At 32.0% G+C, this 17,489-nt stretch overlaps 2 protein-coding genes across 12 annotated transcripts in view; both read right to left on the reverse strand.

Annotated features, from left to right (window-relative positions):
- Sec15 (exocyst complex component Sec15) overlaps nt 1-7,926 on the reverse strand; it is a 115,071-nt gene extending 107,145 nt beyond the window's left edge. For all 6 annotated transcript variants that reach the window (XR_013015672.1, XR_013015671.1, XM_076460942.1 and 3 more), the window contains exon 1: nt 7,547-7,926. Coding sequence is in view for 4 of the 6 variants with exons in the window: in XM_076460942.1 (XP_076317057.1) it covers nt 7,547-7,902 (356 nt within the window). In the remaining 2 variants the exon portion in view is untranslated. The remainder of the gene's footprint in view (nt 1-7,546) is intronic.
- A 7,722-nt stretch (nt 7,927-15,648) lies between these two features.
- LOC143229108 (uncharacterized protein C2orf42) overlaps nt 15,649-17,489 on the reverse strand; it is a 100,964-nt gene continuing 99,123 nt past the window's right edge. For all 6 annotated transcript variants that reach the window (XM_076460948.1, XM_076460953.1, XM_076460949.1 and 3 more), the window contains one exon: nt 15,649-16,113. In XM_076460948.1, the coding sequence (XP_076317063.1) occupies nt 15,926-16,113 (188 nt within the window). In that variant the 3' untranslated portion in view covers nt 15,649-15,925. The remainder of the gene's footprint in view (nt 16,114-17,489) is intronic.

Genomic DNA, 17,489 nt, shown 5'->3' on the forward strand with positions numbered 1-17,489 from the left:
TGGTTTTTCGGTTTGAACTGCCACGTTGGCACTATGTTGTTATCTTTGAGCTTTTTTTGACATTTGAGTCGTGATCGAAAGTAGTTCGTAAATGGTTTCTAATTGCATTTATTTTGTTTTTTTTAATTAAAGGTTAGTATCTCATTACAGTAGTCACTATGATGCATAGCTAGATATTGATGCCGCAATACGATGCGTATTTTACCAACGGTTTTAAAGTTTGACAATTTTGCCTGTAATTTATTATCTGCCGGATTAACACTGTCTTATTCAAGTGCTTCACACTTTACAGTGTTTTTCAAATTATTAGGTTTAATCAACTAAATGGTAGCTGGTAAGAGAACTAAAATAAAAAAGTTGTTATCTCTCTATTTTGTTATTGTTAATTTATGTTACTTTACATGTAATATTTTTGATAAAATAAATGAAGAAATTAAATACTCCATTTCCATTTTCTTTTAATGAGTCATTAGCTTTTAGCAAAAATACTTTATTAGGAACTCTAACTTTTCTTTACAAAAGACTAATAATGTTTACAGAAAACTTGCTAAATTTCGTGAAAATACATGAGTGGTATTGTATTGGACGATGTATCGATATAATCGTATCGCTGTATCACCACAACTTTAGTTTTCACAAGGATAATGGAAAAGTGCAAGCGATGTTCGAAGTGTAATAAACATGTAAAATAAGACATCAAATGACTAAACAGGACGTATAAAAAGTTTATGAGAACATTTCAATTACACGTCGAATCATCTAGAGTGGATTTAGAAGTGTAGATTACGCTCAAATAATTTTGTATTGTGTAAAACAAAAAGGTTGTTGTTTAATTTTACTTACGATCTTACTCAAGTAATTCACAGAACACTTTTAACAGCAAGTGTTTTACAATTAGTATTTTGTAAAGATGCAGACTAAATCTGCAATTTCAAAATCAGAAACATACATTTGCGTAGTTAAATCACAAAGATATGTCTTTTTTTGTAAATACTTTTCAAAGTCACCTGATTAAATGCGGTTACCATAGAAACACTTAAAACAAGGTAAAATATTTTCGTAAAACTGTGTACATTTCGTAAATGATAGATATTAAGGTTATTAAAAATTGGTTATGTCTTGTTCTACCATGATAGAAGTATCTTCAAATTTAGGGGGTTCCTTTAGGTTCCGCTGTGGTATTCGTCATCATTATGAATGTACAAAATATTTAAATAATTTTATGCATATTTGACAAATAAAATAAAATTAGCTATCTAGTAATGTATTTTATTGATCAAAACTTGCATGTCGTTTTCTCCAAAATTCAACCAATAGGTTTTGCAAACGGTGGATTGATTATGGTTTAAAACCGTCTTAAATATTTTACTATTAAGCATTTAAAATGAGTGCATAAATAATTTTCACTAAATTTTGTGTCTTATACTCTTACCTATTTTTATATAACACTTGGTTTACGCTGAAGTAGTGTTCTGTTTAAGGTTCAAGAATTTGATGGACGGATTACTGTTTGAACAAGATAGAGGGTGAAACAGGCATACAAGTCTAACGAACACATTCAAAATTGTGTTTATTTCTTATTCATGCCATGCTGTGGAAAGACTAAGAACTAAGGTACTTCAAAAAGTGGGTGCCAAAATGATCAAACTAATGGAAAATTAAATGAACGAGTAAAATAACAGTGACAACTCACTGAACACCCTTTTCATTTATTTCAAGCCTATCTTCGGGCTTACTTATTTTAACCCTTTAACCTCAATTTAAAATTTAAGTATGAGTCGGCATGTAATAAATCTTCCAACTTCGAATCGTGAAATTTCTAAATAGACATAAAATTCACTTATCTAATGCTTGCACGTGCACAAAAACATATGAACAAAAAGATGGTCAGAAACCTCCTCATTGTTTGTCATCATATTACAGATGCTACCTTTTTTTCTTTACTAGGGTAGCACTAATTTCAGTATAAACTAAGGTTGAATTTTATTTTAGATTGGTTGATGAATTATGAATATGTAAAATTGTTAAAGTTGGTTGACACATGAGTATTAGCTTATAAAAAATATCTTTTGTCCATCCTGGATTTCGATAGAACAGTGGAATAATAACACTAGAACTGGAACTGTTATGTGACAAGTATAGAACAGCGCATGAACGTGTATAAAAAATAATCAAATATATAAGAGTATTAGTATTTGTAGAGCATTTTGGTTCCCTTTTATATGGTAAAAAATGTATTAGTCACTAAATGACTTATGAAGGTATACAAGCACTTGAGATAACAATGTTGCAGTAGTGTTTTAGAATATAACATTGTAGCATGGACATGTAAAAGGAATATCTGACAAATAAGAACTTGACTGTTTTTAAAGTATCCAGATTTTTGACATAATGTGGTTTGAAACAGCCATGATAATAAACTACACATTTAGTGATGAATCTATTAATGAATGGTTGCCCTATACAAAGAAGACTAAATGGACCAAGGTCGAGCTTGGATGATACTTATCATGCTAAAAGTTTACGTGACTATTGCAGACAGTAAAATGGTGAAAGTAGTAGAGAAGCATGCAACTTTTTTTAAACAACTGGAGGTAGGAGGAGAGAGAGTGCCATATACTATTACAGCAAGTATGCTTCTTGACTATAAATGCACCTAGTGATTTCAAATCTCTAAGAGTTGAGTTTATCTAAGGATTACATGATATACAAAAATAAAAAACATCAAAAAATGTCTAGCACTATATCTACAAATACCTTTTTTTTAAAAAAAAAAGGCTTATATTGAAAGTTTCTATGTATTTAGAAAGATTGAAAGATGGAGACACTGTGGGAGATATAAAATGCATTGTGTCAAGAATCTAAATGAATAAAAATTGTTTATGCTTGTAGAAGAAAAGAAACCTGTTGAAGGCTGTGGTCATCAACGTCCTGTTTGGATATGGTACACAGATAGAGAGATATTCCCTCAGATATACAGCATACATGTGCAGCTAACAGAAAAAGTATTTACTGGTGAAAACTATCACTGAGGCATAGGTTCTCCATTATAGAAAATAACCCATATAAATAGTAATAAACTACTTCACTGTCTGTCTAACACGGTGGTTCTGAAACAATTACTGACAAATTAACTGAAGAATGGAGAACATATTTTGGAGCACAATATGTGATCGACATTTGATATAAGAGAAAACTTCAATAGTTAACTGTTTACTGAGTTGTTTAAGATAACCAGTGCTTTGGAAACTTGTATATCATCTTCTAATCTTTATTCTGAATAGATAATCTAAACTGAGAAACGTACGGTTTCTATGTTTTGGAGACTAACTTACATACGAAATGAAGGCACCCTACACAAAAAAAAACGCAGCATTTTACCTGTTGTTCTTGAACTTTTGTCCATGTTCATATAAAACGTTCCCAGTTGACATGGGTGTCCACATGAATGTTCTTGAAGGAGATAGGGCAAAGTAGTGTGACATTTTGAATTGAATAAAAAATTGGTATATACATACTGACCGACTAAAGAAATAATTATGTTTCTTACTTCCCAAGGGAGGCAAGTTCCACCTCTTTTCCACATACCCGCGGATGATCTACTAAAAATTTTTCTCAACCCAAACGAGCCGTTTTTACATATATAAGCACTTCTATAGATGTTATGCCATAGAAAACATAACGCTATGATTTTGCATGAGAAAGACACCACCAGCATGTGTGTTTCGATACCCGTAATGGGCAGAAAACAAATAACTTTATGTGTAGCTTTGAGCTTAAATACAAATAAATTCTGTCAGTTTGAAAAAGGTAAAAATGAATTCTTGCCTAATATGTTCATATATTCTGATGATTTTAATCTCATTTCATACAAATATATATATGTTTATAATGCAACTAACAAATACGTGATGTAATATATGCATATTGTAATAAGCATGTATCCACTAACATCATATATATACAATTTATGTATATAACTTTCATACAACAACTGTCCAATCAGACATATATAATCCACACTAAATAACATTTACCATTACCTAGGATTGCCAACATCTTTAACGACACTATCTGCTACTGTGTTGCCATCTACAAACAATAAAACACAATATTTAGCAGAAGAGTTAAATAATTCAGTTACAACTCATCTGGATCCAAAATTTTCCAATGCAATTCCCATAATCTAGATCATAATAACTGTATTGCCCATCACAAGACATCAAAATTCACACAGCCAGACATTTGAGGAAACGGCAACATATGTTTGATATTTTATGAAACGACCAGTATATGTCACAGTTTCAGTTACTATCTTTTGCATGTCAAAATGTTTACTGCTGTCAATATCACAGTAAAAATAAACATAAGAGAGTAAAAGAAAATAGTGTAACTGGTATTTTTCCATTGTAATTTTTCTGGTCATTGTACCAGTTTTGCTACCCAAGAAAGTTTAACTGAATGTTTGAAAAATAATATTTTCAAATCATTTCAGAAACATTATATAATGTAGTGACCTGCTCTACCTCTTACCCATGACTCAACAACTCTTAACTGTTGACTCAATAAGTATTAATCGCTAATTAGTAGCTGTCAGACATGCTCCCTCTACTTCTATTCTATCTTAACTCAAAGACAAGAGAAATATCACCACCAAAGGCTTTGCTGGTAGAAATAAAGGTCTTAGAAAAGAGTTGTAATAACTGCATTACTGAATACTGCTATTCCAATTTGAATGAGATATATTCATTATCTGTGATACATATATATTAGCCATTTTTCCATTGCATGATGTTAATGACAAGTAATCACATACTAACTGCATATCCTTTTGTCCAATAATTCTTCTCTGGATTGCAGTGATAATAGCCCTAGTTCTCCATCATTAATGGGCAGTGTTGCCAGAATATTGCAGATGGGCAGATTTGCATATATTAAACATTTTTAAGCATAGCTTGCTGTATAATATTTTTCAAAAACAAAATATAGCTGCTTAAGGACTTTGTGTAAGTGAGCATGCAAGGACTATCTGTCACTTACTATTCCATTTTAACCATTACAAATCTTAGTCATGAGTATCAAAAAGCTCTTACTAGTGTAAGCTTTCTGTTTTTGTTTAATGATTATTTAGTATACATATGCATTAAAATTCTAAAATTTAATGAGTGGAACGTTCTACGAGAAGAAAAGAAAAATAAGTCTGATGAACACGAACATGTGGTATCTATTTAAGCCATCCTGTTCTCTCACATAATATAATAAAGGTCAACTGACACTTTAAAATAATCAAACTATACTGAAATTAAATAAATAAAAGCAGACTTATGAATGAATAAACTAAATATAAGGTAAATATTTAAACTATACATATTCAGGTAAATTTGACCATACTCTGGATGAAATAAAATATGAAAATGAAAATAACTAAACATACTTATAAAAAACATTAGTTGGTAGAGCTCACAGATGTAACATCCACAATTTCTCAAGATTGGGAAAGACCTTTGGGTTTGGAATTTTATATATAGTTTTTAGAGAATTGGCTATTAAACTATATAGAGAATTGCCTGTGTGAAAATATCATGTCTCATGTCACCCTTTCACCAAGATATCAACAGTTCCTGCCATTTTCCCTTTCCTTCCTGGTAAATAGAGAATGCTACAAATATATTTGCATCCGCTGTCTTTACTGTTGCATGAAATTATAATCACAGCTCCTTCTGAAGTATGCAACCACATTTAAGGTAGAACTTCAATCTTCTTTCTAACCAAGTATTTAATGTTTAAATGTAATTACACACATCAGTAGTAGTGTTGTCATGATAATAGTGCCAACATTTTCTTAACTATTAACAGGTAACTTGGTGGTTTTTCTAGCAGCATAGCTCTGCAGTTCAAGGACCTTGAAAATGGGACACGTTCAGAAGGATGAGTTTATGCTACTACAGTTAAGGCTATGAGGAACTTATTTGGCAGATTGTCTGATTTAGCTATTTTGGTATTGAAACAGCTAATATCAGAAACATCAGATTTTTAAGACTGACTCGTGTGAAACGGGTTCAGAAGTGTGGCCAAACGCCAAAACACCATCGGCACAGACCATGCGCTTTTTCAATTGCAGTTCCTTTTATTGTAAGTTCCATCTGTTGCTCGAAGGTAGCTGGTGCCTTATTTTTTATTAAAACTCCTTATTATGAGCATGTGTATGAGAATCTTCGCATTCTACATTAACATCACACTAAGTCACGCTCTCCAATGAAGAAATCACAGATTATCCACATAACATGTGAAACTCTCAAGGTCTCCTTCTTGAGCGGATAGCTCGATTCTCTGCGGTGTGAAATCTTTGGCAAAACTTGATTACAACTACAATTCAGACATTAATTTCACGTTTCTCGAGTGCTCCAAAGCACTGAATGCTAGACTATACAAACTTAGCATTGTGTATTGAAATTTCTGTAACCAGGGTCTGTAATTCTAAACAATTACTTTAATTGCTATAATTTAAATTAATAGATGTTACCACCATTACGTATGCAAAAATATATTTTAAACGAGTAATTATAGCTTGAACCGTACTCAGTTGAGATTAACTCAATTATTAAAAAGTGCACTGATTAAAATATCTGTTCTTTTCAAAAATCCGTTTTAGCCACAGGGTGTGAGGTTACAGAACAGATATTAAAATAAATGCATCTGATCAAACAGCAAGTTTAAGCATATTACTTTTATCTAAAAATATTAAGAACTAAATGAACAAAGAAATGTTTTATTATGAAAAGAGTAGGATTTAAAAGAATACTTCATGTGTAAAATTCGAGATTTTATTTTGTGTAGACAATATGTAAGAAATAAGTCATTTAATTCTAAAGTACGCGATTTTTATATTAGATATTGATAAAAATTGTTTAGTTGTCAAATATTCACCTGGTGTGAAATTTAGTGTCATTTTAATAACTTTAATTAACGCATATCAAACGCTGCCACAAAGATTATATTGAAACGTTTCTAGAATTTAGATAAAATTAATGTTTTTTTGTTTCAGTTCCCGGTTTATTCATATCAATAAATCTTAACTTTGGAAATGAGAGAAGAGCTGTTTTATTAAACAATAATATCCACTATGCATTACAAATTCTATGGTAACAGAAAAACAACGACAAAACAGCCAACCAATGGCACAGTAGTATGTATGCGGACTTAAAACGCTAGAAACCGGGCTTTAATCCTCTTGGTGGGCAGAGCACATATAACCCATTGTGTAATTTGGTGTTTAACTTCAAGCAACAACAACAAAAAATAACAATTTCATACTTCTATATTATTTTTCATAGAGTATTACGAGGCAATTTACAGTGAACAAAGTTTTTCTGAAAACATTTATATATTTATGGTAAATTGTATATACACTTTGTATAACCTATTTGTAATAAAACATTAACAGATAACAAACTCATTTCTTTTGAGGAAAGTAGAACAAAATATGTATTATTTTACTAATAAAATAGATATATTTCTTACAAGTTACAGTATATTTGTATATTACCTGAGAGTTGGTCCAGTCGTAAGTAAACCGTCCGAGCCTTCGAGTTCAGAGATGTACAATTCATGTCGGTTTTCCAACGTCTTTTCGCTAAATATTTCACTTTTCAATGCACAATCCTTCAGATTTGACACTGCCGTACCTAGAGGATCGGAACTTTTATTAACTGTCCGGAATCGGTTTTTGTCTTTCTCTTTACTCGGAATAGAATCACTATTATGTTGGTTTTCTAGCACTAATCGAGATAAGCGAATTCCGTCTGTATCATCTTTTGCCCATTTTTGCTGTGAATTTATTAAATTTTGATTATTACAATCAGCTACTACAGCCATGGTTCTTTCAGTTACAAGACGCGACATTCATTCGTTCATACAGCTCCTGCCACGTTCGACTGAACTTTGGACTTCTGATATTGCACTAATCGTCAATATACGTGAGATAACTGACGACAAAGAATGAAGATTTTGAAAATTTGTTGACTGGTGTTTTACTTAATTTTCTTCAACATTTTAAATAATAACTCAATCCAGAAACAAGGAAACCGTTATGTTTAAGCCAAAGAACTGATGACATGATTCTGAAAAACTACTAAGTGTTTAATTTGTAGATAGTGTTTGTAAAGCACTTTTCATATTTTATTTTTAATAAAAAGATACCAATAAGTTATTACAAAAGCATAACAGTTATATTTCATCAAAATAACAACTTTAAACAATTTCTATTAAAATCTATTCAGTTATGGAAGTATATATAGATTACTCCATTCATATCATAATGGTAAAAACTACTATTTCAATTTCAACTTGATGGACGCATTGAAACTGTCTCATCCCTTTACATTCCACTCGCCTGCACACGGTGTTTCTTAGATAGGCAAATATATACTATCGTAAAATTGTTTGTAACAAACTGTTGTCAATATGGTTAATTGTGAACTCTTTAACTTATATCCCCACATAAGTAAACTTTATCAGTGAAGTAATTTGTTCTTACTTTCCATTTCGAACATATTAAACCATCGTACCTAACTTTTGGGTTTTACTACTGAATATTACAGAACATGTTTAGTGCTTTTAATATATTCCATTTGTATTCTGAAATATAATATTCTTAAACACAAAACAATTTTATGTATTCTTTCAAAGCACAGAACATTTTTTTAATGAAATTATTGTGTATGTTTTACATGAGAACGCCATGAATCATGTTCATTTTTCAAACGCCATTTATAAGGAACACGTTTACCGTCCGCATTGTATAAATTAGCCCACTGAAAGAGCTTCTGAAATCTAGGAAAACGTGATATTATTTTAAGATAAAAAGAGGAAGAAAATAACAAAAGGTATCGGTTTAGTCTTACCTATTTTATTTGATGACAGCAACATTCAATCTGATCTACAAAATGAATGATTATATCCAATAAAATTATATATTTATTTACTTAAAACTGTAGAATAAGGTCCATAAGATTAAAATAAAATAAAGTTTAATTAACGGATTTCCTATAACAACATCACTAAGCAACTGCTTAACTGCTGTATGGGGCCAAGTGAAGCCAGCGGTTAACATTAAATTTTACAATTTTAATCATTGTAAAAGAATCTTATACTTAAAGTTTAGAATTGATAGTGGTTATACATGCATGTGCATATGAATCCGCGTGAATTGAGAGGTTACTCATTTTTGCTAAACAGAAAAAACAACAAAAAACGAAAATGAATAAGTATGAAAATATTATGCGAAATATTTGAATGTGCTTATTTTCTTATAAAAAAGCCACATCAGGGCATCTTTTGTGTCCACTAAGGGGAATCGAACCCCTGACTCTAACGTTGTAAATCCGAAGGCTTACCGCTCTCCCAACGGGTAGACAAATATTTGGATAAGGTAAAGAATGTTTGGGGGAAATAACTCGTAAAGGTGTGCACCAGTACAACATGCCGTAATCTCTTCCTTATGTAAGACTGCATTTTGTGTTTGATATGCAGATGGCATTTTTGCTGCTTTACTTGTCAAGATGAATAAACATAATCCCTTCAACAGATACACAAAGTCGTATAATTTACAGTTGATAATGAAAATAACTAAAAGATGAATTTTCTAAATGATAACAACCAACGACCCCCCTCCCTAAAGTTCACTGTAAAAGTTCATAGAAAAACATATACAGCGGGAATTAAGTAAACTGGTTTTTTAATAGTGTAACCCACCAGAAGCTAGACGCTTTAAACGGTATACTTAATAGCGCAAACACTATGCACCACAGAAAACCAGTGGCGTATTTAGTTAGTTAGTTAGTTATCACCATTAGTTTCCATTTAGGAACATAGGGCCGCAATCGCTTGCGGATTCTTCAACAAGTATTTAAGTAAGTAGGTTGTTAGCCCACTGCACCGAGCCGTCCCTAATTTAGCAGTGTAAGACTAGAGGGAAGGCAGCTAGTCATCACCACCCACCGCCAACTCTTGGGCCACTCTTTTACCAACGAATAGTGGGATTGATCGTGCCATTATAACGACCCCACGGCTGGGAGGGCGAGCATGTTTGGCGCGACGCGGGCGCGAACCCGCGACCCTCGGATTACGAGTCGCACGCCTTACGCGCTTGGCCATGCCAGGCCGTGGCGTATTTAACATCGGTGCAATTGGGATAACGCACCTAACAGCCCCAAAATAATAAAAAAAAGCTATAAATTTCTAGGCCTATTATAGCCGATAGTATGGATAGGTTCCAAAAGAGAATTGCATTGAGTAGTCCTAAGTTTTAAAAACGCCTCTGCAGGAAACGTTGATGAAGTTGCACATTTATATCAATCGGTGATGACGAGAAAACCCGCTTGTAGAGACAAATATATATGTAAAAACGGCTGGTTTTGGTTGAGAAAAATATTTATGTAGAGAAGCGAACAACGTTTCGACTTTCTTCGGTCATCGTCAGGTTCACAAAGAAAGAAAGAGGTAACTGACCGACAGCTGACCACATGTTTGAAGGGGGTTGTGTAACTGAGTGTAGGAATGTAGAGGGCGTGCTTAGATGTTTGATTATATTTATTGATATAGGTATCAAGGTGTTTTTGTATTGGTTTATTTTGAGCTTGAGTTGTTGTATAAGTAAGGCTTCTTTAATTTTGTGTTTGTTTATGTTTATTTCTTTATTTAGTATTTGGGTGTTTTCTATAGTTATGTTGTGTTTATTTGATTTGCAGTGTTCTAAAACGTGTGAAAGTGATCTTTTGTGTTTTTTGAATCTGGTTTCAATTTTTCTACTTGTTTCTCCAATATAGAAGTCGCGGCAGTTATCACCTTGTATTTTATAAATAATGTTGGTCTGGTGTTTGTCAGTGTAATTTTTACATATTATGGACCTCAGTTTTCTGCCTGGTTTTTGAATAAATATAGTATTAACTGAAATGTAATTTTTTGTTACTAGTTTTTGCCAACTGTTGGTTATTTTTCTGCTGATGTCGGGAGTATATGGTATGCAGCAGTATATGGTTTCATGATCTTTTAATTCATGGGATATATTTACTTTTGTTAGTTGATTTTGCTTTTTGTCTAGGTGTGTGTGTATAATGTTTTCTACGGTTTGTGGAGGAAACTTACTGATGTTGATGAAGTAGTTTTATTTTGTCAAATTCGTCGTTAATTTTATCTGGTGAGCATAGTTTTATGGCTGTGTTTATTTGGTTTCTTAGTATGTTGAGTTTTTGTTTTGTTTTATGTGCTAACTCCCAAGGAATGTATAGTCTAGTATGGGTAATTTTTTGGTGGATTTTTGTTTTAAAGTGTGTATCGGTTCTTGTAATTTTGAGGTTAAGAAATGGTATTTGATTGCTTTCTTCCTGTTCACATGTGAAGTTAATGTTGGGATGTATAGCGTTAATGTGATTGAAAAATTAAGTGTGTGTTCTGCAGATGTGAATCCCGCAACCGTGTCGTTTACGTATCTGTACCAGTATATTGGCAGATGTAATGCTGTGCTAATTGCTCGTTTCAACTTGTGTCATAAAAATATTGGCTAGAATTGGTGATACTGGGTTGCCCATGCTTAGGCCATTTGTTTGTATATAGTTATGGTTGTTGAACATGAAGTTTGTCTTCATCGTGGTGAATTCTATGAGGGTTGCTGGGAATGTCTAATGATGGGTTAAGGTCTCGGACAGAGTTCTAAGGCTATCTTGCAGGCTTCAGAAGTTGGGACTTCTGTAAAGAGGGATAAAACATCGAAACTGGCCATTAAGGCTTTACGATTAAGTTGATTTAGATTATACTTGAAATTAAAAGTCTCTGACGAATGAGCAGGCTGATGTTAAATATTTGGAGAATGCCCATGCTATGTATTTACCAAGATTGTAGTTGAACGATTCATATGTGGACATTATTGTCACAATTGGACAATTTGTTTTATGAGGTTTGGGGATGCCGTGTATTTGTGGTGTGCGTGAGTCGGTTTTGCGTTGGTAGGAATAAAGTGTTTCTGAAATTATGTTGGCTTTTTCCATTTTTTGTAGTATTTTGTTTAGTTGCGTTTTGTGTGTAATGGATTAAATTTGTTTGTGTCTGATAGGATGTTCTTCATTTTTCAGATGTATTCATTATGACTATAGCGTTTCCTTTATCTGCTTTTAGAATTATGTTTTTGTCTTGTTTTTGGTTTTTAATGGAATTGATGTCTCTTTTTGTAAGTTTGTTCTTTAGCTTTCTATTTTGTGAAATTATGTTGATGGTTTTGTGAGAAAATTCTTTGAAAAAATCGTTTAAGATGTTTCTGGGAAGTTTGGCTGTTGGATGTCAATAGAATTGTTGAAGTTGTCTTCTTTTTGTTCGTTGTTTTTGTTTTCTGTAGAAAGTATCACAGGTCTCCTGGCTAGGTTTTCTAAACATGTTTTGATTTCTAAGGTTGGAATGTACCTAAGTGCTATTGCGAAATCGAGTCCTTTGTTAAGTAGATGTATTTCGTCTGTGTTTAATTGTCGGTCGGATCTGTTAATTATGAGGTTAGTCAATGGTTTGTGGTGTTGGTGTCTTTCGTGTTGTTTGCATCTTAGTTTCTCTAGTTTTTTGTTGTGGCAGATCTTTTTGCCCCTGTCGTTCCTAGTGTTGATTTGGTTTATGTTTTGTTGTATAAATCTGTAAATCTCTGGTTTAATGCAGCATGCTAGTTGATGGTCTAGGTTCATTTTTTGGTTTTGTAAGTCATGTAGTTCTTTGTATTTCGTGTTCAACATGGCTTTAGGTAGTTTTTCTGTAAATTTTGGATAATGTTTGTGCATTGATTAATTTTTTATAGCTTTACCTTTACAAAATTAGGGGTTAGTTGTTCCTTTCTACATTGTTGAATGAAACAGATGTCATTTCTTCTATTGATAATTCTTTGTGACAATCCTTTATGACTCAAAATACACATATACTAAGATCATAGTGATGTGTTACGATTAGGAATTTAAAGTTTTCAAAATGGATACACACACACATATATACCATTTAGTTAATGTAAAACAAAGGAATATGAATCAGTCTTTGCACCAAGTTGCATACCATTCATCGTACGTAAAAGGCAGAGTTTATTTTCAACACGTGAGAATCCATGAATACAGAGGCTTGCGACAAAGTTTTCCAAGTATCTTTGGCAACATGATGCAGTTATAATCAAGAAACGTATCTCTTTTAAAATATATATCTATTTAACTGTTGTATAAATAAACAATTAAAAAATGAAACGGGCATTTATGCTATTGCAAACAAAGGCATACCTTCAAGTTGCCAGATGCAGAACTCATGGATTTCTATGTGATCATACTGTTGAAATGAGTGTTCCAAATCCATTGTCCTCTTGAATAAAATATATTTTAGAAAACACGCAGGAATATTGTATATTTTGGATAGGGTATCCTTACAATAAAGCCTTTTGCAGTGGAAACAATGTTCCATGGATATTATTAGATAAAGCATAATTGGATGTGGTGACATAAGACTGTAATGATATAGATAGGCTTCTATATCATTTTAAAATAATGTATTCAACCTCTTTACTAGCTAAGATGATTTTATAATACTGCTGAAAGTTATTCTAGGAGTCTTAGAGCATGTGTGATGGATGGCCTGCTATACATACAAATTCTTCTAACATGTCTGTCTAAAACACATGTTCAAATGGCAGCAACAATGTCAATAAATCAACAACTTTTATACGACTGTATATAATACAAACAACTTAAGTTAATCATTGGTAATCTGAGGTCATCTAATTACTGAATAGAACAGTTGAAAAGTTGCTTTACATTTCAGTCAGACTGTACACGTAAATTATATTGACAAATAAAAGTACATGTTGTACTTGAAGCCACACCCTAGAGATGTGTACTTTTGTTTGTTTACTATTACATGAAATTATACGTGTAAAACAGTGTTTAACAAATACTTGAGTGTTTTGTACTTACCATTTCTATTTAACATGCAACAAGTTTCCATTTAACTTTTTCCAGTATTTTCTTTCAAATGGTAAACTGTTATTGAAAATAAATTTTCTACCATTCAAGCAGTAATTGCACTATTACTATAAATGTTATTTTCTTATCTTCTATCATGTGCAACTTGGTATTTAGTTGCAACACAAATAATTCTGCAATGTCATTAAATATATATTGTATATACGAGTCTGAATTTTAATTACTGATTATACCATTATCTATTCTGTTATTTTATTATCTGATTATTTTGATTCTAAATAATAATAAATATTTAAATTTAACTATACATATTGGTGCAACTGTAAAAATATTATTCATATTTGGAAATACTGTGATGATATGTACCACAAAATGGCTGAAAATCATATATAATGAAATTATTCTTAAATCACCTAATATTGCTTTTAACTTTGTAGTTTGAACGAGATAATTTTAACTGCATTTTTTGTTGTAGATACCTGCCAAAGAAACCTATTACTTATTCTCAAAAAATCATAAGAAACACCCAAAATCTTAGCTGTAGTAATTTAAATAGTCCTTATGTAGTTTGCTTGACAAAACCAAATTTGATGTCTCTTCAAATTACAAGTGTTATGAAGTATCACACTACAACTAAAAATAGTTTTAAATCCTTTGACTTATTAATTGGCTTAGATTATATGTTTAATTTAGGCTATGCACTATTGCCAACGTAATACCTATCCATGGTGAATTAGAGTACTGTAATGGTCTTAAAATATTGCTTATAAAGTTATCCTAAAGGTCCTACAGCATATGTAATGGGCTGCTACACATATGAATTTTTCAAGAAGACAATAATAAATTACCCTGAAGGAATCCAAGTTTGAATAAAAAATTTTATTCTCTAATTTATTAGAGAAAAGGCTATTTTAGGAGCTATCACAACCCACACTTCATGTCTCACTAAAAGGAAGAAAACAGGAGCTAGTCTTCCTGATAATGAAAGAAATCCAAGTGATGATAGTGCAACCAAAATTCTCAATATCTTGCTGAAGAATAGTCTACATCACTGGACTATGTTTTATAACCATGGATCATAGACTGATGTAATTCACTAGAGATAAGGCAGTGAGGATCAACCTAGCTAATTCTGAAAGTGGTCAAAAGTTTGCTACATAAAGAAGGCCTCTGGTTGAGGGAGAGTTGACGTTGCAACACAAGGCAGCAGCAAGATAGTAAAAAGATAACAAAACAGTAATTAATAACATACTGTGTTAAATAAACGTTGTAGTTATAAGATCCTTACTATAACTTGTTGTACCGTAATTAAAAGTGATTAAAAAATTACACTTCACCAACTTAATTCAGTTCACACTACAACAGATGTAGTCAAGCAATTTGCTAATACAAATAGTCTTAAATACTACTGTGCGAGTCAGACCTCTGGTGTTGGAAGAAAGTCTGCAGGTAGTGAATGTGTGTAGATATAAAATAATATATATATTTATATATATAAAATACATGCTTTTAACTTTTTATTCAAAAGTTCTTATTAATAATACAGATGTCAGAATGACTGTGGAGTTTAAAATTTTTGTGTGGGTTGTCATAATTAAACCTTCCATAAAATGTAAGGCACTAAAATGGGAAAGTGAGTAATAATCACACAAAAAAATTCAAAACAAAATTAATTTATTTTATGGAAACACAAGAGAAGTGTAATTGTTTTATTTTAAATTTATCTTTAATTTAGCTATAAAAAAATTTGTGATATTCATTATAAACTCAAATTGTAGAAAATACACAATTTGTACCATAATTACATATCTAAAAGACAATTTAAATCATTTATTAATAACTGTCTAGTAGATGAACAGAAAACATAGCCTGTACAGTAAGAACAAAAATATCAGATATTGGTTCTATAATTGAAAATGTACATTTTATTAAAATCATGTCTGAATCTGCTCTATGTGAATAATTTGGGGTGTCGAGACAGTTGGTTGTTCCAAATGTCCATTGCGTTGATGTCCAAATTCAAATTTAATCCTCAGCTCACCCATTTTGGACTTTGGCAAAATATTAGGTATCCACTCTATGATAAATGGAGTTGGTTCTTTTTGGTCTGAAGACATGGTACCTGTAAGTGAAAAGTTTTCTTGTAACTTGCTTTAAACAAAAATATATTACCACAATGTACTGAATTGTTTTATATAGAACTTTGTGTAATGTACAACTGTTTTAAATTGGGTATACTTTTGTAATTTTATGTGATGACAAACTGTCGATATCAGTGAAACTTACCTATTATTTATTCTTTGTGCATTAATGATAATAAAAGTATCTAATGTCACATTTTCCTCAACTGAAAATGTATTTTAGATGTACACACTTCTCCATAGAATGGAGAGCTCTTAATAGACACCATTGTCAGAAATATTTTTTGCATGTGTCAAGACTTGAAAGAATTTCCCAATCCTATATATATTAACATGTGATACACCAGTCTATGGTGCACTTAGATTTAGCTTATAACCCTTCTTCACTAAGAGAGCAACAGATTTTCCATGTACAATAATTCACTCAAGCACAAAGGACAAATTAAAAAGAAATACACTTCAAGTATGAAGAGTATCTGTCTGAAATACATGGTGTCCTACACCAGGCAAAGTGGAAGTTACAATAACCAAAGAATTCATAATGTGGAATATAAAATGCCCACAAAAACTGCAGGAGCAGAACTGTTTTCAAAATTACATTTTTCACAACAATGGTGTGAATGTGTAAATACTTCTAGCAAAAAAACTTTCTATTTCAATAATGCTTGTGCATGAAAAAAAAGGACATCTGATATGAATACCAGATTGAGAAATGATGATTGAACAATCAGTACAGAGGAAGTCAGGTGCACTTAGAGTGTTGGTTGCTTTCCCATTGGTGTAGGGTTGTAGCATATTCATTTGTATGCAACAACACAGCAACAGCACATGGAAACGTGAGAGTTTAGGTGGGAGCCTCAAGATAGAAAAAAAATATGCATACAGAGGGTAGCACTGAATCTGGAAAACGTATGTGAGTAGAAGTTACCTATTTTATCGAAAGTGTTCTTATGAGACCAAAATAATCAAGCACAATAATGGCAGTAGAGCATGCTGGGCATTATGTTGCATCAGATCACATTTCTGGTTATACAAAATGTCATAGAACTGGTTTTAATAGTGCCTTGACATACTATAATGTAATAAATACCCCCTTTGGAGCACAAAAGATTTGTTCATTCATTCATAGTAATGCATTACTTCGTCATAAATGAACTGTCGCTAAAACTATAATATACAACAATGTTGCTTATCTTTCTCCTCTCATTCTCCAGACATACACCTGCAAATCACCAGTATACAAAATTTCTTAACTGAAATATAAAGCATCCAATAGCACTGCTGCCAATTTTGGTATTCTCAGTTACCTAAGAGATTAAGGCTGGCCCCTTATACCTTAAGCCAGAGTCAACTTGTT

Source organism: Tachypleus tridentatus, chromosome 10 (genome assembly GCF_004210375.1).
Source record: "Tachypleus tridentatus isolate NWPU-2018 chromosome 10, ASM421037v1, whole genome shotgun sequence".
NCBI classification, from domain to species: domain Eukaryota; kingdom Metazoa; phylum Arthropoda; class Merostomata; order Xiphosura; family Limulidae; genus Tachypleus; species Tachypleus tridentatus.